Source organism: Mobula birostris, chromosome X, assembly GCF_030028105.1.
Source record: "Mobula birostris isolate sMobBir1 chromosome X, sMobBir1.hap1, whole genome shotgun sequence".
Lineage (NCBI taxonomy): Eukaryota > Metazoa > Chordata > Chondrichthyes > Myliobatiformes > Myliobatidae > Mobula > Mobula birostris.
In genome coordinates, this window is record NC_092402.1 from 26,993,090 (window position 1) to 27,019,792 (window position 26,703).

Below are 26,703 nucleotides of genomic sequence, written 5' to 3' on the forward strand. Positions count from 1 at the left end.
ATTCAAAGGAAGCATTGTAGATGCACTGCAACTATAGAATTGTCCTGTTACCTTTGATCTTTAGCATGTAAAATTAGTATTTGCTATATACCATAACTCCAGAATACACCCTAACAAAATGAAGACATTTCTTACACCGACAACAAAAGCATTACTGTAACCCTCCAGCCATGTGCACGCACATAGAATATGGTAATATACTGGCATGATCATCACAAGTAAAAATAAATGCTTTGAGCCACAGTATTGCTTACAGCAATGGCAAATCAAGACTTTCACAATCAAGGAAGAGAACTCCAAGAGTTCCTTTTCATCACACAAAATGTCAGAAGGGTAAGATGCCAGAATAAGGTGGTGGGGGCAAGTGAAAGAGGACAAATTAGAAGGTGATTGGTGAAGCCAAGTGGGTACATGAAAATGGGGCTAGGAATTGAAATTTTTGGCCACCAGGAAGTTCCGCATTTTGAGGGTGGAGCGGTGGTGCTTGACAAAGTGGTCCCCCAATCCACACTGGGAATTCTGCACAAGGGAAATCAAGCAAACTAGCAGGCAGGACAGAGAATCCATCTCAAGACCCCAATCTAGAGTAGCAGACCATGCAGTTCAGCTTGATATTTTTTTTTTTTTTTTTTTTTGCACAGAGAGTTCAATTTACAATCCAAATCACAATGGTTACTCAGAAGAAACTGGTTTTATTTGGTCCATTCCAAAGCAAACACAATAACAAAACTAGTAGTTTATTCACCTTTTTCTCTTGAGACAAACATACCTCACTCAACCAAGTCAAGAAGTTTGACATCTTTTTCCTGCTCACGGTTCTCCACATTTATATAAACTCTATCAAGAGAAAAATACTGGAGAGCTATGGCTGAGAAAGTAACCAAGAGAATCTTGTAGCCCACTGAAGAAGCAGCTCCTTAAAGTAACATTCTGAAATAGCAATGTGTCAGCAAGAAATCCATGACCATCAACACTATTCTATGGTAGTTTTCTTTTTATTTGTTCAAAGGATACCTCTGAAAATGTCATTAATTATCCATCCCAAATTGCTATTGAACTGAGGAGACAAGAATATTTCAGGACTGAAGTCACACCTACACCAGACTTGATAAGGAAAGCAAATTCACTGCCCTGAACGACATTAATGAGGCTACATATCAGCAGAAGAGATCCTGTAGATGCTGGACATCCAGAGCAATATACACAAAATGCTGGAACTCAGTAGGTCAATTAGCACCTATTGAAAGGAATAAATAGTCGACGTTTTAGGCCAAGACTGGGACAGGGAAGGAAGGGTAGGATGCCAGAATAAGGTGGTGGGGGCAGGTGAAAGAGGACAAACTAGAAGGTGATTGGTGAAGCCAAGTGGGTACATGAAAATGGGGCTAGGAATTGAAATTTTTGGCCACCAGGAAGTTCCGCATTTTGAGAGTGGAGCGGTGGTGCTTGACAAAGTGGTCCCCAATCCACACTGGGAATCACCAATGTAGAGCAGGTCGTATTGGGAGCACCAGATACAGTAGATGACCCCCACAGATTCGCAAGTAAAGTGTTGCCTCTCCTGTAAAGGCTGCTTAGGGCCCTGAATGGAGGTGAGGGAGGTGGTGAATGGGCACATGTACATTTCTGTCACTTGACCACCATGTCAAACCGAGAATGGGATTAGGAACTGAAATGGTTGTATATTACTACTCTCCAGCACAGGACATCCTGCAGGAGGTGCCAGGTATAGAGTTAGACCTGGACCTGAGCCCAGAAGTTCAGATAGCACCTAAGTGTAACACCTGATCCCTGGCCTATTTGGTTTACATAGCATGTAGTTTATTTCTACCTCAGATCTGGAGCCATAGTCCCCACAAAACTCCTCCCATATTGGCCACAGAGGCTAGTGGTGGTAGGGGTGGGGTGGTAAGGGGTATTATTCTGACTGGAAGTCTAAGCAATGTTTAACAAGGATCAGTACTGGGAGTTCTATGGCTAAAACTGTAGGTAGGCTAATGAGAAAGTTTGCAAAGGACACACAAAATTGGAGTGGTGGATAGTGAGGAAGTTGTTGAAGGATTCAGTAGGATATAGACAATTTGAAAATGTGGGCACAGCAATGGTAGATGATGTTTTACCTGGACAAGTGCACTTTGGGAGATCAAATGTAACATGAAAGAATACAATAAATGGCAGGACCATTACGAGCAATGAAGGATCTTGGGATCCAAAAGTAGCAACACAAGTGGATAGGGTGGTAAAGAAGTATACAGCACACTTGATTTCATCAGTCAAGGAGTTGAGTATAAAAGGCAGGAAGTCATGTTGCAGCTATATATAACCTTGGTTTAGCCATATTGTGTGCAGTGCTGGACACTGCGATGCAGAAAGGAGAGGCTGCAGAAAAGGTTCACCAAGAATTGGCTCTCTCTTAACTCAGTAGAGAGTTGAACAAGCTTGCTTTGTTTTCTCTATAGAGCGTTAGAGGCTGAGGCCAACCTGATCGAAGTATACAAAATAATGAAAAGCTGGAATAGTAGGTGCCTGGAAAACAGCCAGAACTGACGGAAGCAGAGACAATAGCAATGTTTAAGAGGCATTTAGACAAGCAAGGAATGAAATCATAAACACGAGAAAGTCTGCAGATGTTGCAAATCCAAAACAGTACACAAAATGCTGGAACTCAGCAGATCAGGCAGCATCTATGGAAGAGTAAACAGTGAACAATGCGGGCCGGCACCCTTCTTCAGAACTACGAAGGAAGAAGGAAGATACCACAATAAAATGGTGGGGAGAAGGGAAAGAAACTAGCTGGAAGGTGATACATGAAACCACATGGGTGGGAAAGGTCAAGAGCTGAAGAAGAAAGAATCTGATAGAAGCAGAAAGGAAAAGGAGGGGACCCAAGGGAAGTAACAGACAGGTGAGAAGAGGTAAAAGGTCAGAGTGAGGAATGGGGGGTGGGGAGGGGGGTGGGAGAAGAGAGCTTTGTTTACCGGAAGGTGGAATATTCTTGCCATCAGGCTGGAGAGTACCCAGACGGAATACAAGGTGTTGCTTCTCCACTGTGAGGGTGGCCTCATCGTCCATGCACAAAAGGAGGCCATGGACAACACATCAGAATGGGAATCGTTATAAAAACGTTTGGCCACCGCAAAATCCCGCTTGTGGGGGATGGTGCAAAGGTGCTCATCAAAGCCGTCCCTCAATTTACGACAGGTCTCACTAATGTAGAGGAGGGAACAGCGAACAGAGTAGCCAACCCCAGCAAATTTGCAGGTGAAGTGTTGCTTCACCGGGAAGGAACTCTGACCAGTGACCAATCAGGAGATCAGAAGCTTGATAGGAGCGAATTTCACTCAGTCCCGCTGCCAAGAGTACAAAAAGCAGCAACTCGCGGCAGTTTGTTTGGAGCTCTGACCAGCGACCAATTGGGAAAACAGAAAGCTGAAACAGGAGGGAATTTCACTCAGATTGGGACAAGGAGCCAGTACAGAGTACCCCTGTGGCATCCCCCTCAACAACAGGTTACAGGTCACTTTGGTTACTGTTTGGGGTAGGCGGGTGGCAGGTATGACCTAGCAAAGGAAAGTCATAGTGGTCAAGCCTCTAGCTCTGAGTCTGACTCTGTGACTCAGAGGGTGGGGGCGGAGAAGAGGTGAGCTGCAGTGATAGGGGATTTGTTAGTTAGGGGAATGGACACAAGGTTCTGTGGGTGAGAACAAGATTCCCAGATGGTACATTGCCTCCCGGATGCCAGGGTCTGGACATCTCAGATCAAGTCCTCAGCATTCTCAAGTGGGAGGGTGAACAACCAAAGGTCATGGTCCATGTTGGATGAGTGACAAGGTTCTGCACATGGTGCAACTAGTGTCCCTAACTGCATATATTTCAATGCAAGATGTATCGTAGGAAAGGCAGATGAGCTCAGGGCATGAATCAACACCTGGAATTATGACACTGTAGACATTAGTAAGACTTTGTTGCAGGAGCAGCAGGACTGGCAGCTCAATGTTCTGGGGTTCTGTTTCAGGTGTGAAAGAGTGAGAGGGATTAAAAGGAGATGGCAGAATAAGTCAGGGAAAGTGTCATGGCAGTGCTCCGTCAGGACAGACTGGAGAACTCAACTACTGAGGGGTAATGCGTGGAACTGAGAAATAAGAAAGCTATGACCACATTAATGGGGCTATATTACAGACAGACCACCCAACAGTCCTGAAAATTTAGAGGAAAAAACTTGTAATGCAGACTGTTGCAAGAAACACAAGGTTGTTATAGTAGGTGATTTTAACTTTCCACCTATTGACTGGGAATCCCATACTGTACAAGGACTAGATGAAATAGAGTTTGTCAAATGTGTTCAGCAACGTTTCCTTCATCAGTACATAGAAGTCCCAATGAGAGAGCATGTAATAATGGATCTGCTATTATGGAATGAGGCAGGGCAGGTGATAGAAGTTTGTGTAGGGGAACACTTTGCATCTAGTGACCACAAAGCCATTAGCTTTTAAGCAAATATGCAAAAAGATAGGTCCGGTCTGCAGAATGATATTCTAAATTAGAGAAATGCCAATATTTATGGTATCAGAAATGATCTGGTAAGTGTGGATTAGGGCAGGCTGTTTTCTGGCAAGGGTGTACTTGGTCAGTGGGAGGCCCTCAAAAGTGAAATTTTCAGAGTACGAAGCTTGTATGTGCCTGTCAGAATAAAAGTCAAAGATAACAAGTGTAGGAAACCATCGTATTTACTCAGGAGATGGACACAGAGTCTGTAGAAGTGAGGAAAAGTGGCATCAACTTCATGGACCCTGTACAGATTACAGAGGAGGTGTTTGCTATCCTGAGGTAAATCAAGGTGGATAAATTCCCAGGGCCTGACAAGGTGTTCCCTCAGACAGTACAGGAGGCAAATATAGAAATTACCATGGCCCTAGCAGAGATACTTAAATCATCCCTAGCGACAGGAGAGGCATCAGAGGATTGGTGGATAGCCAACATTGTGCTGCTGCTTAGAAAAGGCTCTTCAGAGGGTTGTGAATGTGTGGAATGAGTTGCCAGCACAAGCGGTGCATGTAAACTCAATTTCAACATTTAAGGAAAGTTTAGATATGTATATGGATGATAGGGGTATGGAGGGCTATGGTTCCAGTGCAGGTTGATGAGTGTAAGCAGTTTAAATGCGTAAGTGTGGTTGTAGCATGTACTAGATGGGCCGAATGGCCTATTTCTGTGCTGTACTTCTCTCATGACTGTTGGGGCCCTGAATGGAGGTGAAGGAGGTGGTGTTGATTCACTTGGGCTGCTTGCAGGGATATGTGCCTGGAGGAAGATTCATGGAGAAGGACAAATGAACAAGGGAATTGCGGAAGGAGCGATCACTGTGGAAAGCTTCGGGGGGGGGGAAGAGATGGGGGTAAAGATATGTTTAGTGATAGCATTCCTAGATGGCACAGGTTGCAGAGGATAACGTGTTGGATGCGGAAGCTGATGGGGTGGTAGGTAAGGACAAGAGGAAATCTATCACTATTAAAGCAGTGAGAAGATGGGGAAGAGTGCAGATGTACAAGAAATGGAGGAGGTACAGGTGAGAGCAGCATCAATAGTAGAGGGAGGGAAAAGGAAACCCCTTTCTTTAAGGGAGGAGGACATCTCTGATGTCCTGAAATAGAAAGCTACGTCCTGTGAACAGATGTGGCTGAGACAAAGAAACTCAGAAAAGGGAATAGCATTTTTTTTTTAAAAAACAGGTGATAGGGAGCGAAGAGGAAATAAGAAATTTACAGCACATTACAGGCCTTTTGGCCCACAATGTTGTGCCAACCAGGTAATCTACTCGAGAGACTGCCCAGAATTTCCCTAGCGCATAGTCCTTTAATTTTCTAAACTCCATGTACCTACTGAAGAGTCTCTTAAAAGACCCTATTGTATCAGCTTCCACCACCACCACCAGTAGCGCATTCCACGCACCCACCACTCTCTGTGTGAAAAACTTACCCCAAACATCCCCTCAGTGACCATTTCCAAGCACCTTAAAACTATGTCCCCTCATGTTAGCCATTTCAGATCTGGGAATAAACCTCTGCCTATCCACACAATCAAGCCCCTCATCATCTTATACACCTCTATCAGGTCACCTCTCATCCTCCATCACTGCAAGGAGAAAAGACCAAGTACACTTAACCTATTCGCATAAGGTAGACCCTCCAATCTAGGCAACATCCTTCTAAATCTCTTTTGCACACTCTCTATAGTATCCACATCCTTCCTGTGGTGAAGTGACCAGAACAGAACACAGTAATTGAAGTGGGGTCTGACCAAGGTCTTATATAGCTGTAACATTACCTCACAGCTCCTGAACTCAATCCCACGGTTGATGAATGCCAACACATCATAGGCCTTCATAACATCACTGTCAAATGCACAGCAGCTTTGAGTGTCCTACTGACACAGACCCCAAGATCTCTCAGATCCTCCACACTGCCAAGAGTCTTACCATTTACATTATATTCTGTCTTCAAATTGAACCTACCAAAATGAACCACTTCACACTTATCTGGGTTGAACTCCACCTGCCACTTCTCAGCCCAATTCTGCATCCTATCGATGCTCCGCTGTAATCTATGACAACCCGCCAGACTATCCACAACACCCCCAACATTTGTGTCATCAGCAAACTTACTAACTCACTCTTCTACTTCTTCATCCAGGACATGTATTAAAAATCACAAAGAGGGGTTCCAGAACAGATACCTGCGGAACACCACTGGTCACCGACCCTGATGCAGAATATGAACAATCTAAAACCTCCCTTTACCTTCTGTGGGCAAGCCAATTCTGGATCCACAAAGCAAGGTCTCCTTGGATCCCGTGCCTCTTTACTTTCTGAATGAGCCTTGCATGGGGAACCTTATCAAATGCCTTACTGAAATCCATATACACTACATCTACTGCTCTACCTTCAATGTGTTTTGTTACTTCCTCAAAAAATTCAATCAGACTCGTAAGGCATGACCTACCTTTCACAAAGCCATGCTGACCATCCCTAATCAGATTATGTCTCTTCAAATGCTCATAAATCCTGCCTCTCAGGATCTTCTCCAAAAACTTGTCCACCACTGAAGTAAAACTCACTGGTCTATAATTTCCTTGGTCATCTCTACTCCTTTTTTTGAACAAGGGAACAACATTTGCAACCCTCCAATCCTCCAGTACTTTTCCCGTCCTTACTGATGATGCAAAGATCATTGGAAGAGGCTCAGCAATCTCTTCCCTTACTTCCACAGTAGCCTGGGGTACATCTCATCCAGTCCCAGTGACTTATCTAACTTAATGCTTTTCAAAAGGCCCAGCACATCCTCTTTCTATATACTCATGTTTCAGTCCACTGCAAGTCATCCCCACAATTGTCAAGGTCTTTTTCCCTGGTGAATACTGAAGCAAAGTATTCATTAAGTACCTCTGCTACCTCCTCCGGTTCCATGCACACTTTTCCACTATCGCATCTGATTGGTCCTATTCTCACACGGCTCATCCTCTTGCTTTTCACATACTTGTAGAAGTCCTTGGGGTTTTCCTTAATCCTGCTCACCAAGGCCTTCTCGTGGCCCCTTCTGGCTCTCCTAATTCCATTCTTAAACTCCTTCCTAGCAACCTTGTAATTTTCTAGAGCTCTGGCAGTAGCTAGTTTCTTGAACCTTTCATAACCTTTTCTTAACTTGATTTTCCACATATTTTGTACACCATGGTTCTTTAACTCTACCATCCAAGACCCTGCCTTGTGCAGCTGGAACCTGGACTTCCTGTCAGATCCCCGGCAGGTGGTAGGAGTGGGCTCCCTCACCTCCACCCCTCTGACTCTCAATACAGGAGCCCCTCAGGGCTGTGTGCTAAGTCCCCTTCATTACTCCCTGTATACCCATGACTGTGTTGCCACTAGGGTTACCAACTGTCCCGTCTTAGCTGGGACATCCCGTATATTGGGCTAAATTGGTTTGTCCCATACGGGACTGCCCTTGTCCCGTATTTCCCCCGCTAAGGTAGAACGTTCCTATGAAACCGTTCGTAAGCCGAAATGGCATAAAGCGCAGAAGCAATTACCATTAATTTATATGGGAAAAATTTTTGAGCATTCCCAGACCCAAAAAATAACCTACCAAATCATACCAATAACATACAAAACCTAAAATAACACTAACATATAGTAAAAGCAGGAATGATATGATAAATACACAGCCTATATAAATAACGTATGTACAGTGTATCAGAATCGGGAAGATTAAGCCAAAACCAATTTGTAGGAAAAAAATCGGCACGTACACGCATGCATACATCACGTATGCGCATGTCACATACGCGCAGACAGGTGCCCGTGCAAGGCTCCATGGTCATGGTAGTCTTTCTCGAGGTAAGCACAAGTGTCCCGTATTTGAGTGCTACTTTTGTCCCTTATTTGGGAGTGAGAAAGTTGGCGACCCTAGTCGTCACCCACAGCTCTAATCTGCTAATTAAATTTGCCGATGACACTACATTAATTGGGCTTATCCCAAACAATAACGAGGTGGCCTACAGAGAAGAACTCTGACACAGTGGTGGCAAGAAAACAACCTCTCCCTCAATGTTGCAAAAACAAAGGAGCTGGATGTGGATTACAGGAGGAATGGAGACGGGCTGGTTCCTATTGAGATCAATGGATCTGGGGTTGAGAGGGCAAACAGCTTTAAGTTGCTCAGCATCCACATCAAGGACCTCACGTGGTCTGTACACACCAGTTGTGTGGTGAAAAAGGCACAACAGCACCTCTTTCACCTCAGACAGTTGAAGTAGTTTGGTATGGGCCTCCACATCTTAAGGGCTTTCTACAGGGGCACAATTGAGAGCATCCTGACTGGCTGTATCACTGCCTGGTATTGGAACTGTACCTCCCTTAATCGCAGGACTCTACAGAGAGTGGTGCGGACAGCCCAGTGCATCTTTAGTTGTGAACTTCCCATGACTCAGGACATTTACAAGGACAGGTATGTAAAAATGGCCTGTAGGATCACTGAGGACCCGAGTCACCCCAACCACAATCTATTCCAGGTGCTACCATCTGGGAAACTGTACTGCAGCATAAAAACCAGGACCAACAGACTCCAGGACAGTTTCTTCCACCAGGCCATCAGACTGATTAACACGCTGATTTGAGTGTATTTCTGTTACGTTGACTGTTCTATTTATAAATTACTACGATTGCACATGGTACAGTTAGATGGAGACATAACATAAAGATTTTTACTCATGTATGTGAAGGATGCAAAAAATAAAGTAAATTCAATTCAATTTCCCTGCCTCAATGGAAGAGACTTATGCAGAACTCCATGCAAACATTCCCTGAACATTTGCCACATTTCTGCAGTGCACTTCCCCGAGAACATCTGCTCCCAAGTTCCTGCCTAATAGCATCATATTTCCCCCTACCCCAATTAAATGTTTTCCCAAATTGTCTGCTCCCATCCTTCCTCCAGCGCTATGGTGAAGGAGATAAGAGTTGTGGTCACTACCTCCAAAATGCTCTCCCACTGAGAGATCTGACACCTGAGCAGGTTCATTTTGCAGCAGCAGATCAAGTACAGCCTCTCCTCTCACTGATTCATCTACACGTAAGGGGGTTTCGACTTTTATGTTACTGCGGAAGCTAACTAAAATGGCATCTTTGTTATGTTAATCTGGGGAATGCGGCTTTGTTGTGTTAAACACTGAGAAAGTTTGCGCTATCAGCTCGTTTTGGTTTAGAGTGTGATAAGAGGGTACTATTAACCAATTGGGATAGTTGTTATGGTTTTGGTGTATTTGAAGATACTGTATGCATGGGGTTTTGGGGTAGAAGGCGGGAGAGCGAGACAGAGGGTGGATGATGTGCTGTGATGACCGCTAACGGGCTCGGACCCCGAGGAGGGCGTTCGGCGAGGAGACGGAGACGGAGACGGACTCGTGTGGAGCTTCTGGTCGACCACCGTTGTTGGTCCCAGGCGGCTGGTCGAGGTGGCCCGAGGGGTCGCAGGGTGAAGAGGAAGGTCCTTGAGCTCCAACTGTTTTGTGCACGAAGAGATTGAACTTTGATAAGTGTGGTACCTTTTATTTTCCTTTTATATTTTATTCTCTGTTAATTATATAGTTCCAGTAATATCTATAAACTATAAATCATTTAATCATATCTGGTGTATTGTCTATTATTTGGGTGGGGTGGGGTACATCACACAGCATCCACACAAACTAATTACCCAGTTTGGTGGGGCCGAGGCTGTTTCCCTAGACGACAGCGAGCCAAGCGACCCTGAGGGTGACCAAGGGGGGGCTACATACATATTGTGGCAGGAAACCTTCCTGAACACACCTAACAAACTCCACCCCATCTAAACCCCTTGCACTGAGGAGACGCCAATCAATATTAGGAAAGTTATCATCTCCCATCACAACAACCCTGTTACTATTGCACTGTTTGCTACTATTCGACGCTTTGCAATTCGCCTACCGGAGCAACAGGTCAACGGCAGATGCCATCCCTCTAACCCCTACATTCCTCCTTAGAACACCTGGAGAATAAAGACGCATACGTAAGGCTCCTTTTCATTGACTACAGCTCTGCCTTTAATACCATCATTCCAAATAAACTGATTCCTAAGCTCCGGAACCTGGGCCTTAGCACTCAGATCTGCAGCTGGACCTTCAACTTCCTCACAGACAGAACCCAGGCTGTAAAAATAGGGGACAAGCTCTCCTCTACAATCACTCTAAGCACCGGTGCCCCACATGGCTGTGTACTCACCCTCCTGCTGTACTCACTGTACACCCATGATTGTGTAGCCAAGTTTCCATCAAACTCAATATATAAGTTTGCTGATAACACAACAATTGTAGGCCGTATCTCGGGTAATGATGAGTTTGAGTACAGAGAGGAAATTAAGAACCTGGCGGTATGGTGCGAAGACAATAACCTATCCCTCAACGTCAGCAAGACGAAGGAATTGGTTGTTGACTTCAGAAGGAGTAGCGGACCGCACGACCCAATTTACATCGGTGGTGCACAAGTGGAACAGGTCAAAAGCTTTAAGTTCCTCGGGGTCAATATCATAAATCACCTGACTTGGTCCAACCAAGCAGAGTTCACTGCCAAGAAGGCCTAACAGCACCTTTACTTCCTGAGAAAACTAAAGAAATTTGTCCTGTCCCCTAAAACCCTCACTAATTTTTATAGATGCACCGTAGAAAGCATTCTTCTAGGGTGCATCACAACCTGGTATGGAAGTTGTCCTGTCCAAGACCAAAAGAAGCTGCAGAAGATCGTGAACACGGCGCAGCACATCACACAAACTAATCTTCTGTCCTTGGACTCACTTCACACCGCACGCTGTCAGAGCAGTGCTGCCAGTATAATCAAGGACACGACCCACCCAGCCAACACACCTTTCGGCCCTCTTCCCTCCGAGAGAAGGCTCAGGAGCTTGAAGACTCGTACGGCCAGATTTGGGAACAGCTTCTTTCCAACTGTGATAAGACTACTGAACTGATCCTGACCCGGATCTGGGTCGTACCCTCCAAATATCCGGACCTGCCTCTCTGTTTTTTTTGCACTACCTTACTTACTATTTTTCTATTTTCTATTTATGATTTATCATTTAAATTTTTAATATTTACTATTTTTAATATTTAATATTTGTAATCCAGGGAGTGTGAAGCGCAGAATCAAATATCGCTGTGATGATTGTACATTCTAGTACCAATTGTTAGCGACAATAAAGTATAAAGTACAAGTTCCAGAATCGGCCTCCCTATCTGCTTCTCGATGTCTCTGTTACTGTTGGGAGGGGTCTATTAAAAAAAAAACACCCAGTAGAGTTATTGCCCCTTTCTTGTTTCTGACTTCCACACACACTAATTCAGAAGACAATCCCTCCATGACTTGTTCCTTTTCTGCAGCCGTGACACTATCTCTAATTAGCAATGACATGTCCCCACCTCTTTTGCCTCCCTCTCATCTAAAGTCTGGCACACTCAGCAGCCATTCCTGCTCCTGAGACATCTAAAGGCTGATTTATACTTGTGCGTCAACTCGACGCCGTAACCTACGCAAGTGGCCTACGTTGTGAGCATTTATACTTGTACGTTGGTGTGTCTGCTTCGCTCTGCAATTCGGGCACGTCGCGCATGTGCACACACCTGCCCGTGCAAGGCTTCATGGTCATGGTAGTCTTTCTCAGGGTAAACAACATTAAAGCGAGCGTTTTTTCTCGTAAAAGCGAAATGTGTCCTCCATAATTTCGGAGGTCTGTAAAGCTTTATGGAAAGCATTGCAGACAGAGTTCCTTCCCTGCCCTTCAGTCGGCCAATGGGAAGCTATTGCAGCGTAGGAGGAAATGCGATGCTACCAGGTGGACCAATCACAGTTGTTGTGGTCTGCATTGCTGCGACGCGTAGTTACATTTTGGGAGAGGTGCACGTCAGGCTACGGCGTAGGCTCTGCGTAGGTTTCGCAGTGACGCCGTACCTACGGCGTCAAGTTGACGCACAAGTATAAATCAGCCTTAAGTCTCTGTCACGGCTACATCATCACAGTTCCACATATTGATCCATGCTCTAAGTTCATCTGCCTTGTTTATGATACTCCTCGCATTAAAATAGACATCTCAAACCATGAGGCTAAGTGCATCTTTGCTTTAGCATCTGCTTATCCTTCCTCACAAACTCCCTACAAGCTGTCTCTACTTGTGTTCCAACCTCCCATCCTCTGCCTCTTCACTTCGGTTCCCACCCCCTTTCAAATTTAGTTTAAACCCTCCCCAATAGCATTAGCAAACCTCCCTACCAGGATATTGGTCCCTGTCGGATTCAAGTGCAACCCGTCCTTTTTGTACAGGTCACACCCCAGAAGAGGTTCCAATGATCGAAAAACCTGAATCCCTGCCCCCTGTTCCAATCCTTCTATTCTTATACTCACTGTTGCGTGTACAGACAGCAATCCCGAGATTACTACCTTTGAGGTCCTCCTTTTCAGCTTCCTTCCTAACTCCCTGTATTCTGCTTTTGGGACCTCCACCCTTTGTCTAGCCATGTCATTGGTATCAATATGTACCACAATCTCTGGTTGCTCACCCTCCCGCTTCAGAATATTGTGGACATGCTCAGAAACATCATGACCCTGGCATCTGGGAGGCAAACTACCATCCTTGTTTTTTTCCCACATCCACAGAATTGCCCATCTATCCCCTTAACTATACAGTCCCCTATTACCACTACCCCCCTCTTCTGGTCCCTACCCTTCTGAGTCACAGGGCCAGACTCAGTGCCACTCGTCCGGATAACCCTGGGAAGCATGTTTTTAAAAGATGTCAATTGACATTTTGTCTCCAAAGATGGAGACAGAGAGGTCAAGTGAATGCAGGGCAGGGTTGAAGCTAACAAGACAAAGTTGATAAAATTGACGAGCTTAGCATGGGTGCCTTCACCAATGCAGTTGTCAATGGAGCCGAGGAAGAGTTGAGCAGTATAACCAGGAAAGGCTTCGAACATAGACTGCTGTACATAGCCAACGAAGAGGCAGGCATAGTCTGTGCTCATGGCTGCCCGTCGAGTTTGGAGAAAGTGGGAGGAGCCGAAGGAAAAATTGTTCAGGGTGGGGATCAGTTCTGCCAGAGGAGGGGGATTGGCTGGTTCTTTTGTTAAGAAAGAAGCAGAGAGCTTGGAGGCCTTCTTGATAGGGGAATGGAAGTGTATAGAGACTGGGCATCCATGGTGAAAATGAGGTGGTCAGGGCCAGGGAATTGAAAGTCTCCAAAGAGATCGAGGGCATGGGGAGTGTCATAGATGTAGGTGGGAGCCAAGGGGGAGAGAATGGAATCAAGATACGAGGACACAAGTTCAGTAGGGCTGGACCAGTCAGGGACAATAGACATATCCGGATAGTCCAGTTTGTGGATCTGGGGTAGGAAGTAGAAGCAAGTAGTGCAGTATAAGGGAACGAAGTTTGGTAGCAATGGTTGGGAGTTCTCCAGAGTGAATGAGGTCAGTGATGATATCAGAGAGTTTTCTAGTGGTGTTGAGTGGGGTCCTCCTCAGGGGATAGGTATGAGGTGGTATCTGACAGTTGCTGCCTGGCACCAGCAAGGTACAGGTCAGTGCGCCACATTACAACAGCATTTCCTTTGTCTGCAGGTTTGATGTAAGGTTGAGATTGGTGCAGAAAGAGTGGAGGGCAGTGCGCTTGGAGGGGGTAATGTTACAGGAGGAGAGAAGAGTGCTGAAGTCAAGATGGTTGGTTGTCTCATTGACAATTCGAGATGAAAAGATCCAGAGCAGACAGAAAACCAGAGGGGCGTGTCGAGGACGAGGAGGGCTGAATACACGAGAAGGGGTCATAAGCACTGGGTGTGGAAGCGGGCTCAGCGACAGAAGCAACAGAAGAGACAGAAGAAGAGCTCGTCATAGTGGCGGGCATGGAACTCACTGAGGTGCAGACAAAGGGGAACAAAAGTGAGGCCTTTAATGGAGGAATGTAGACCACGTATAGACAGATGCGATTAGCTTGGATTCAAACTGGTCGGCATGGACATCATGGGCCAGAGGCTGTCTGGTTATATGTGGCACGCAACAGTAACAGATGACCAGGGACAAGGAATCGATTTGCAATGGTGGAATTTAAAAATTAACATTTTGGAATTCTGCCAAGGTTAGAAATTTCTCATCCTTTATTTCAGAATTTTCATAGACATCATATACGTGACATGAAATCATGCACAGACAAATCATTCATGTGTGAAATAAATACAAATTAGATCTAATGTGACAAATTTTCATTGATCTGATACTGTTTTTTCCCCCAGATCTGAATCTAAATGCACAATGCCAAACTACGCTACAAGGTTGGTGTAGCAGAAAAGATTCCTTCTGTGCATGATAAATGTTCCTGTAATCCACTGTTAACAATTATCTGAGAACACAGGTGCCATCATGTGATTAAGCAAACATTGCTTTAGGTCCCTTCCTCAGTAAATTAACTAACAGCATTTAACCTACTGCATGCAGCGCAGCTTTAAATTTCATCCACAGCATTAAAAGGCCACTAGGAATAGACTATTATAGCGGTCTAAAACAATTTAAAAAGTACAGGAACTTTAAATAAACTAAAGACACTGATCAAATTCAAAAGATTCAAGTGACACTCCTGTGGTTCTGGGAAATCATAAAACCTCAGTTGGAGTATTTCATAGTATTTACAGAGCAACGTTACTTTAAGATCCACTATTATCAAAAAACACAGCAGAGAGCTGAACTGGTAGACATAAGAGGAGGAGGGGGGACTGTCTGTGCCCCTGTGAAAGGGATCAGCTGTCAGGCAGCATTGGGTAGTTGATGAGACAGGGTCACCAGTTCCGAAAGGTAGTTACTGATCGTTCAGGACGCCAAGATGTGTATGTACTCATTCAAGAGACTGTATAGGGATGTGGGTGTGGGCGCGTCATAGTTTTGTGAAAAGGAATACAAAAGTAATCACAAGTTCAGTGGCAAAGAAGTGGGAGATTGCAGAGTCCATGCTCTTGGGTTTTAAGTATAATATGTACTGTTTCAGCGTTATCCTTTCCTTGTCTTTTGCTTCATATGAAAATTATTTTTATTTATTTAGAGATACAGAACAGTAACAGGCTTTTCTGGCCCAATGAGACCGTGCCACCCAATTACACCCATGTGACCAATTAATTAACCTACTAACTCGTACATCTTTGGAATGTGAGAGGAAACCAGCACACCTGGAGGAAACCCACACGGTCAAAGGGAGAACACACAAACTCCTCACAGACAGCAATGAGAATTGAACCTGGGTCATCTGCTCTGTAAAGTGTTACGCTAATCACTACACTACAGTGCCACCCAGTTAGTGTGGAAATATTTCAGAGAGGCTATACCCAGACACACAAGACCATAAGACATAGGAGTAGGCCATTCAGCCCATCAACTCTGCTCTGCCGTTTCCTCATGGCCAATCCCAGATCCCACTCAAACCTATACACCTGCCTTCTCGCCATATCCTTTGAAGCCCTGACTGATCAGGAAACAATTAACTTCTGCTTTAAATATACCCACAGACTAGGCCTCCACTAAGTCTGTGGCAGAGCATTCCATAGATTCACTACTCTTTGGCTGAAAAAAAAATTCCTCCTTGCATCTGTTCTAAAAAGTCGCCCCTCAGTTTTGAGGCTGTGCCCTCTAGTTCTGGATACCCCCACCATAGGAAATATCTCTCCACATCCACCCTCTCTAGTCCTTTCAACATTCATGTTGCATTTGCATTATTTACCACAGACTTAACCTATAAATTAACCTACTGTTAGCCTCACACAAGAACTCCCAAGTCCCTCTGCAACTCTGATGTTTGAATTTTCTCCCCATTTAGATAATAGGGGATAATATTGTTCCTTTCACCAAAAATGCATAATCATACATTTCCTAACACTTGTTTCATCTGCCACTTTTTTGCCCATTCTTCCAATTTGTCTAAATCCTTTTGCAATCACATTGCTTCCTCAGCACTACCTACCCATCCACTTATCTTCGTATCATTCACAAACTTTGCCACAAAGCCATCAATTCCATTATCCAAATCATTGACAAACAATGTGAAAAGTAGTGGTCCCAATACTGACCCCTAAGGAACACCACTAGTCACTGGCATCCAACCAGAAAAGGGGCCCTTTTTATTCCTACTCACTGCCTCATGCCTGTCAGCCATTGCTCTATCCATGCCAATGTGTTTCCTGTAACACCATGGGATTTTATCTTGTTAAGCAGTCTCATGTGTGGCACCTTATGAAATGCACTCTGAAAATCCAAGTATATCACATCAACTGCCTCTCTTTAGTCCACCCTACTTGTTATTTCCTCAAAGAACTCCAACAGATTTGTCAGGCAAGATTTCCTTTGACAGAAACCATGCTGAATTTGGTTTATTTTACCATTAGTCTCCAAGTACCCTGAAACCCCATCGTTAATAATAACACTTACCCCAACCACTGAGGCTAACTGGACAATAATTTCATTTCTTTTGCCTTCCTCCCTTCTTAAAAGAGTGGAGTCCAATCACAAACAAGAGAAAATCTGTAGATGCTAGAAATCCGAGCAACGCATACAAAATGCTGGAGGATCTCAGCAGGCCAGACAACATCTAAGAAAAGAGTACAGTTGACGTTTCGGGCCAAAACCCTTGGGCAGGACTCTTTTCCTAGAAGTGGAGTGATAGTTACAATTTTCCAGTCCTCTGAGACCATGCCAGAATCAAGTGATTCTTGAAAAGATTATGACCAATGCATCCATTATCTCTTCAGCAACCTCTCTTAGGACTCTGAGATTAGTCCATCTGGTCTAATTGACTTATCCACCTTAAGACCTTTGAGTTGGCCTATCACTTCTGCTCACGAACTTCTGTCAGACGGCTAGTGCCATCCACAGTGAAGACTAATGCAAATTACCCATTAGGTTCATCTGCCATTTCTTTGTCTCCCATTACTACTTCACCAGTATCATTTTCCAGTGGTTCAATATCAACTCTCGCCTTCTTTTTACTCTTTATACAACTGAAAAAAACGTTTTGTATCCTGCTTTACATTATTGGATAGTTTGCCCTCAGATTTCATCTTTTCCCTTCTTATAGCTTTTTTTTAGTTGCCTTTTGTTGGATTTTAAAAGCTCCCCAACGAGCCAACTTCCCACTCACTTTTGCTGCCTTTTATGCCCTTTCCTTGGCTTTTATGCAGTCCTTAACTTCCTTTGTCAACCACGGTTGTCTACCCCTACCATTTGAGAACTACTACTTCTGTGCGACATATCTATCCTGCACCTAGTGAACTATTCCCAGAAACCTTAGCCACCTCTGCTCTACCGTCATCCCCACCAGTATCCTCATCCAATCCACCTGGAAAAGCTCCCTTTATTCCATTTTGATACTGATACATGTGACTTACGCTTCTCCTTCTCAAATTGCAGTATCAATTCAATCATATTACAATCACTGCCTCCTAAGCGTTTCCTGACGTTGAGCACCCTAAGAAGATCTGGATTTAAGATGGCCTTTCCCTGAGAAGGCTCAACTGTTCTAAAATGCCATCCTATAGGCATTCAACAAATTCCCTCTCTTGCGATCCAACACCCAACATGATTTTCCCAATCCCCTTGCATATTGAAGTCCCCATTACAATTGTGTCATTATTCTTATTACATGCCCTTTCCAGCTCCCTTTGCAATCTCAACCCCACATCTTGGCTACTATTTGGAGGACTATATACGATTCCCATGTTTTCTCTCCTTGTAGTTTCTTAACTCCACCTACAAAGATTCAACACTTTCTGACCCCATGTCGCCTCTTTCCAAAGATGCAATTTCATCTCTAACCAACAGAGCCACACCACCGCCTATGCCTTTCTGCCTATCCTTTCAATACAAAGTATATCCTTTGATATTAAGCTCCCAACTCTGACCTTCTTTCAGCCATGACTCAATGATGTCATACCGACCAATCTCTAATTGCACTACGAGTTCATCCACCTTATTCCGAATGCTATCTGCATTTAAATACAACACCTTCAGTCCTACATTCTTTGCCCTTTTGAATTTTGTGTCTGTGGTACAATTTAACCCTTTGCTCTGTCTGCATTTGTACCCAATCACTGGCTTGTCCTTCCTTGCATTCATGTTACATCCATCATCTACTTGTAAATCCGCTGGCTCATCCTCAGCTCTATCATCCTAGTTCCCATTCCCTTGCCATTTTTAGTTTAAACCACTCCCAACAGCTCCAGTAAAGGATTTTGGCCCCCCTCAGACTTAAGTGTAATCCATCCCTTTGTACAGGTCGCACCTGCCCCAGAAGAGGTCCCAATGTTTTAGAAATCTGAATCCCTGACCCCTGCTCCAATCCTTCACCCACGCATGTATCCGCCACCTTATTCTATTCCTATCCTCACTATCGTGTGGCACAGGCAGCAATCCTGAGATTACTATCCTTGAGGCCCTGCTTCTCAGCTTCCTAACTCCCCATATTCTGTTTTCAGGACATTCTCCACTTTTCTACCTATGCCGTTGGTACCAATGTATACCGCAGCTTCTGGCTGCTCACCCTCCATTTTCAGGATATTGTGGACACATTCAGAAACATTGCAGACCCTAGCACCTGGGGGGCAAACGACCATCCATGTTTCTTTTTTTGCATTCACGGAATCGCCTGTCTGTCCCCCTAACTATAGAGTCCCCTATTACTGCTGCCACCCTCTTCAGTTCCCACTGAGCCACAGGCACAATCGCCACTGCTTCCCCTAGGTAGGTCGCACCTCCCCCCCACCCCCCCGAACAGTACTCAAAATGGAGTACTTATTTGTTGAGGGTGTATCTTTCTAGTATCTTGACAACTCCAGCCAGCCCTCCCTCAACTCTGACTACTACCATTCACAGACCCTTGTCCTCCAGGGACAATTACAGCATTTTATCTGGACTGCCCTTGATTGCTTGTGGGAATGCAGAATTCTGGTGCAAGCACGAAGAACCGCTCTGCCATCTAATATCTAATCGGACATTGAAGCCATCACTTTTTTTTAATTAATTTGTTTTGCACTATTTTTAATTTAACGATTTAATATACATACACACACATACTGTAATTCATATCTTTTTTCTATATTTATCATGTATTGCATTGTACTGCTGCTGCTAAATTACCAAATTTCGCAACAAATGCTGGTGATATTAAACACAATTCTGAAATTGCTGAAATCCACAAAATGCACCCAAAGAACATATGCATTGGTTATAGCAAGGTGCCCGTGGAATATGTATGGCCTGGGGAATGTGAAATCATACATGGGAATGCTATTAATGAGGAAAGATATCACTGCTTTAAGGTGGAAGTGAGAATAATGGAGAAACATAGAAACATAGAAAATAGGTGCAGGAGTAGGCCATTCGGCCCTTCGAGCCTGCACCGCCATTTATTATGATCATGGGTGATCATCCAACTCAGAACCCTGTACCAGCCTTCCCTCCATACCCCCTGACCCCCGTAGCCACAAGGGCCATATCCAACTCCCTCTTAAATATAGCCAATGAACTGGCCTCAACTGTTTCCTGTGGCAGAGAATTCCACAGATTCACCACTCTCTGTGTGAAGAAGTTTTTCCTAATCTCGGTCCTAAAAGGCTTCCCCTCTATCCTCAAACTGTGACCCCTCGTTCTGGACTTCCCCAACATCGGGAACAATCTTCCTGCATCTAGCCTGTCCAATCCTTTTAGGATTTTATACGTTTCAATCAGATCCCCCCTCAATCTTCTAAATTCCAACGAGTACAAGCCCAGTTCATCCAGTCTTTCTTCATATGAAAGTCCTGCCATCCCAGGAATCAATCAGGTGAACCTTCTCTGTACTCCCTCTATGGCAAGGATGTCTTTCCTCAGATTAGGGGACCAAAACTGCACACAATACTCCAGGTGTGGTCTCACCAAGGCCTTGTACAACTGCAGTAGTACCTCCCTGCTCCTGTACTTGAATCCTCTCGCTATAAATGCCAGCATACCATTCGCCTTTTTCACCGCCTGCTGTACCTGCATGCCCACTTTCAATGACTGGTGTATAATGACACCCAGGTCTCGTTGCACCTCCCCTTTTCCTAATCAGCCACCATTCAGATAATAATCTGTTTTCCTATTTTTGCCACCAAAGTGGATAACTTCACATTTATCCACATTAAATTGCATCTGCCATGAATTTGCCCACTCACCCAACCTATCCAAGTCACCCTGCATCCTCTTAGCATCCTCCTCACAGCTAACACTGCCACCCAGCTTCGTGTCATCCGCAAACTTGGAGATGCTGCATTAAATTCTCTCATCCAAGTCATTAATATATATTGTAAACAACTGGGGTCCCAGCACTGAGCCTTGCGGTACCCCACTAGTCACCGCCTGCCATTCTGAAAAGGTCCCGTTTATTCCCACTCTTTGCTTCCTGTCTGCTAACCAACTCTCCACCCACACCAATACCTTACCCCCAATACCGTGTGCTTTAAGTTTGCACACTAATCTCCTGTGTGGGACCTTGTCAAAAGCCTTTAGAAAGTCCAAATATACCACATCCACTGGTTCTCCCCTATCCACTCTACTAGTTACATCCTCAAAAAATTCTATGAGATTCGTCAGACATGATTTTCCTTTCACAAATCCATGCTGACTTTGTCCGATCATTTCACCACTTTCCAAATGTGCTGTTATCACATCCTTGATAACTGACTCCAGCAGTTTCCCCACCACCGACGTTAGGCTAACCAGTCTATAATTCCCCGGTTTCTCTCTCCCTCCTTTTTTAAAAAGTGGAGTTACATTAGCCACCCTCCAATCCTCAGGAACTAGTCCAGAATCTAACGAGTTTTGAAAAATTATCACTAATGCATCCACTATTTCTTGGGCTACTTCCTTAAGCGCCCTGGGATGCAGACCATCTGGCCCTGGGGATTTATCTGCCTTCAATCCCTTCAATTTACCTAACACCACTTCCCTACTAACATGTATTTCGCTCAGTTCCTCCATCTCACTGGACCCTCTGTCCCCTACTATTTCTGGAAGATTATTTATGTCCTCCTTAGTGAAGACAGAACCAAAGTAATTATTCAATTGGTCTGCCATGTCCTTGCTCCCCATAATCAATTCACCTGTTTCTGTCTGCAGGGGACCTACATTTGTCTTTACCAGTCTTTTCCTTTTTACATATCTATAAAAGCTTTTACAGTCCGTTTTTATGTTGCCTGCCAGTTTTCTCTCAATCTTTTTTCCCCTTCCTAATTAAGCCCTTTGTCCTCCTCTGCTGAACTCTGAATTTCTCCCAGTCCTCAGGTGAGCCACTTTCTCTGGCTAATTTGTATGCTTCTTCTTTGGAATTGATACTATCCCTAATTTCTCTTGTCAGCCACGGGTGCACTACCTTCCTTGATTTATTCTTTTGCCAAACTGGGATGAACATTTGTTGCAGTTCATCCATGCAACCTTTAAATGCTTGCCGTTGCATATCCACCGTCAATCCTTTTAAGTGTCATTTGCCAGTCTATCTTAGCTAATTCACGTCTCATACCTTCAAAGTTACCCCTCTTTAATTTCAGAACCTTTGTTTCTGAATTAACTATGTCACTCTCCATCTTAATGAAGAATTCCACCATATTATGGTCACTCTTACCCAAGGGGCCTCTCACGACAAGATCGTTAATTAACCCTTCCTCATTGCTCAAAACCCAGTCCAGAATAGCCTGCTCTCTAGTTGGTTCCTCGACATGTTGGTTCAAAAAACCATCCCGCATACATTCCAAGAAATCCTCTTCCTCAGCACCTTTACCAATTTGGTTCACCCAATCTACATGTAGATTGAAGTCACCCATTATAACTGCTGTTCCTTTATTGCACACATTTCTAATTTCCTGTTTAATACCATCTCCGACCTCACTACTACTGTTAGGTGGCCTGTACACAACTCCCACCAGCGTCTTCTGCCCCTTAGTGTTACGCAGCTCTACCCATATCCATTCCACATCTTCCCGACTTATGTCCTTCCTTTCTATTGCGTTAATCTCTCCTTTGACCAGCAACGCCACCCCACCTCCCCTTCCTTCATGTCTATCTCTCCTGAATATTGAATATCCCTGAACGTTGAGCTCCCATCCCTGGTCACCCTGGAGCCATGTCTCTGTGATCCCAACTATATCATAATCATTAATAACAATCTGCACTTTCAATTCATCCACCTTATTACGAATGCTCCTTGCATTGACACACAAAGCCTTCAGGCGCTCTTTTACAACTCTCTTAGCCCTTATACAATTATGCTGAAAAGTGGCCCTTTTAATGCTTGCCCTGGATTTGTCGGCCTGCCACTTTTACTTTTCTCCATAGTACTTTTAGTTTCTACCCTCACTTTACACCCCTCTGTCTCTCTGCACTGGTTCCCATCCCCCTGTAGTGAAGTAACCTCCTCACGCCTAGCCTCTTTAATTTGATTCCCACCCCCCAACCATTCTAGTTTAAAGTCACCTCAGTAGCCCCCGCTAATCTCCCTGCCAGGATATTGGTCCCCCTAGGATTCAAGTGCAACCCGTCCTTTTTGTACAGGTCACACCTGCGCCAAAAGAGGTCCCAATGATCCAAAAACTTGAATCCCTGCCCCCTGCTCCAATCCCTCAGCCACGCATTTATCCTCCACCTCATCTCATTCCTACTCTCACTGTCGCGTGGCACAGGCAGTAATCCCGAGATTACTACCTTTGCGGTCCTTTTTCTCAACTCCCTTCCTAGCTCCCTATATTCTCCTTTCAGGACCTCATCCCTTTTCCTACCTATGTCATTATGATAATGATAATGTCAGTGGTTCAGAGAGCTGATTAACATGCAATGAATTATGCAGAGTGTAAATATTGAGCACATGGACAGTACTTGGGGGCTGAACAAACTGGGAGGGATGTTCCATTCTTCCGCAAAATGTTGAAGGGCTAAGCTCAGTCAAATAGGAAGTTTTCGATTTGGGGAGAAGTGTGAGATCAACTTACCCTGAAATAGTATGATGGGCTAGAGAGATAGATCAGAGGTGGGAGAAGAAAAGTTGTAAAGTGGTTGTAGTACATATAGCTGCTGCAAAGACACAGAGGACATGCTTTGTGTGCCAGCAACTGGAGCACCTAGCAAGGAACTGCTAGAATACTCATAAATTGCAGCTTCTGTGTGACACAGTTTTAGTCAGTCACAACATACACCTGAATAATACACCAAGTATTTTTGGAATGTAAAAAATGGCCAAGATTGGTTTTTGACAATAGAGAATTGGAATTTAGGAATGCCACTATCTTCCACAAACTGTAGAAGAATCAACTGGCCAATCAAATTTGTAGGGGACAAGATGCAGATTAATTAGCCACATTATTCTTGTACTTACCACTTAAATACTTAACCATTTAAAATCTTCTATCAATGCCTCAAACAGATTATACTAACTGCTGATAAAAGCTGTACATGTTAGTTTAAACTCCTCTTAAGAAACAATGATCATTGATATTATGCATATGTGAACCATCTTGGAGCAAATACTGAGTGCAGTTATTAAAATTTTAAAACTGGAAAATGACCAGTTTGATGGATGATATCCACATTCACAGTAACACGCAGACTTTTCCCAAAATTATCTAAACAAAACATATTCAGGCCAATGATCATAAGGATTTAAGAGTAAAACTTAGGATGAATAGGGTTTTAGTATATTAAGTTTCTAATATTAACTTCAACCCCCCCCCCACCCACACACAAAAGCAGAATCCAATTTCTTCCACACAACTCATTAAGTCACTAACACTTTTAGACTGATTTAGCTTAAGTTTATCACAAGGTAGCAATAAGTGCCCCCCCCCAAAAAAAAGATTTATACAGCATCAAAGCTCATTTTGAAACAAAAAGTAGAAGAAAATCTTAATTCTGCTGAAAGGACTTTGACCAAAAACATTCGCTCTGTTTCACTTTCCACAGATATTGTCTGGTACTTAGAAATAGAAAGTAGTTTGCCTTAGTATTATTTCTTGTAAATGCCATTAACAATCCTAACACTAAGGAATGCTCAAAATCTGCCTAAGATTTATTTAAATGAGTGGAATGTCATAGATTTATATTCAAGACATTCAAAAGGCAGCTAGGTATTGGTCAGCACAACATTGTGGGCCAAAGGGCCTATAATGTGCTGTAGAACTGTTATATTTATAGCTGCAGAAGTAGGAAAATTTGGTTTGAATTCCTGTTGGAAAGCCTTGGAATTCTAAACATTAAAGGACACCGAATTTCCATAAATCAATTGTTGAAGTTACAAAATTAATCCTGACCCAAAAACATTCTTTGTTGTCTACAATTAAAAAAATTTATAAAACAAAATTTTAAAAAATAAACAAATAACTGCTCTATTTAACTTCAATATTGCTGGCTGGAAGCCAGGTTGAACTTTTACCTTATCCTGAAGCTTGTTCCGTCTGCTCAAAGCCTATTGTAATTTTCATTCTCCTTTTCACTGTTGATGCTTCAATTCTTTATTCTACATTTCCTCCTTTGAAAAAATGTTTTTAAAAGTAATTGACCACTGTTAATGATACATATTGGTGAAATGATTGCTGCTACATATATTGTGCAGGGGCAAGGAAAATAATGTGGGAAAGTGGCATTGAGGCCAACACTATAATGACAGAACAGGCTCAAGAGACCATTTGGCCTACTCTTGCTACTTACATCTTCATGTATATCACATCAATGTGGGAATTTGATGTTTAAAGTACATCAATAGATGTTTGGATAGTTAAAAAAAAAGCAAAGGCGGCAAAGCTAGAGTCAAAGACCGTACTCACCCGTGACACTGTAAGCTGGAAGGGGCAAACGACCTGCATTTTTGTACCACAAACACAATCCATCAAAATCCTCACCTAATTCATTGCCACTGCTTCAACAAAACACAGTTGCGTGCTAACTGCTGACCAATAAGGCTGTCAGAGAATAACAGTGAGTATGAGGTAATTCGTCATCTAGAAAACAACATTACACTCAAGATTATCCCTGTTAACGAAAGGACTAAAAAGTGTCACTCACCTAGACTTTCTATTGAAAGCTAAAGATTTAGTGTAATCCAACCATTGAAGTAAACAGAGCAGCAATTTATTTGATCTGTTGACACTTAAACTGATCTACAACCATTTTCTGTTGTGACATCACAGGAGTTAGTGACCTCAGAGTAGCGACGAAGAATTCATACATCGTCCCAATCGTTGGGGGAACATTGAAATCCATGAGTTAGAAAAATTAGAAAAAATTACCACACAAAACTATGGAGGCACAGAAAGCCCACGTTTCTGCTAATATACAACAAACAAATAGTGCCGTCCCAAAGCCTGAAAAGCTGACTTCCATTCGAGTAGGCAAACAAACCCACAAGTCACCTTTGAAAGGGTGTTGTTGGAGGTGGTTCCAACATGTTAAGGAACACTGTCCCGGGCAGGTCCAGTCAGCGCAGAACAGCTCCAGAACCCAACCACACCTCTGATCGGCCCAAGACCAGAGGAGCTGCGCGGGGGAAGGAACTTTGGGAGGGTACAACGGCTGGCGGAAAGTTTTATTGGTAATGAAGCCTAACCGTGCGGCCTGCGGAACTGCAGGAGCCTGGAAAAAAGAGGAGATGGGGAAAAAAACACGGCTTCGCTCCATCCACCGTCCAGCACCACCTTCTCTCCCCCCCCCAACCCCAACAAGCCCACCCTGCCCCGCCGACATACTCACAGACTCATGTGTGTTTGCTGCGGTCTGTAGCTACCACTCTTTCCGTAGTAACGGCCGCCACTTCTAACCTGGTACTTCACGGGTTAACAGAAGCCCAGGGTCTTATCCCGGATGGAAATGGCGTCCCTCGCGACTGCGCAAACTCAGGCAGCAGTCAGACGCGGCAAGAGAGCGTGAGCGTTATTGCATCACGTATGTGTAATACCTTCATTGTGTTGTTTTGAGAGGGAGGTTGCCATCCTTGATAATGGTAACGTGGCAACCTGTAACAACATGGAGACAAATGTGATAAATCTCACAATTTGTAGATTATAGACAGATTTAAATAAAGGCATGCTTAGCAACACAGGTGAATTAGAACAGATATAACAACAAATA

General features: G+C 43.9%; 1 protein-coding gene across 6 annotated transcripts in view; it reads right to left on the bottom strand.

Moving 5' to 3' along the window:
• The window catches only part of spop (speckle type BTB/POZ protein), a 129,828-nt gene extending 103,372 nt beyond the window's left edge, over positions 1-26,456 (bottom strand). For 2 of the 6 annotated variants that reach the window (XM_072249079.1, XM_072249077.1), the window contains exons 1-2: positions 26,326-26,456; positions 25,013-25,108 (exon numbers count right to left, since the gene is read on the bottom strand). Coding sequence is in view for 1 of the 6 variants with exons in the window: in XM_072249075.1 (XP_072105176.1) it covers positions 26,326-26,333 (8 nt within the window). In the remaining 5 variants the exon portion in view is untranslated. Of the gene's footprint in view, positions 1-25,012; positions 25,109-25,403; positions 25,494-25,988; positions 26,134-26,325 lie in introns of those variants that run through there. The other 4 variants (XM_072249078.1, XM_072249075.1, XM_072249076.1 and 1 more) reach the window with 4 other exon arrangements.
• Between the last annotated feature and the right edge of the window lie 247 nt (positions 26,457-26,703).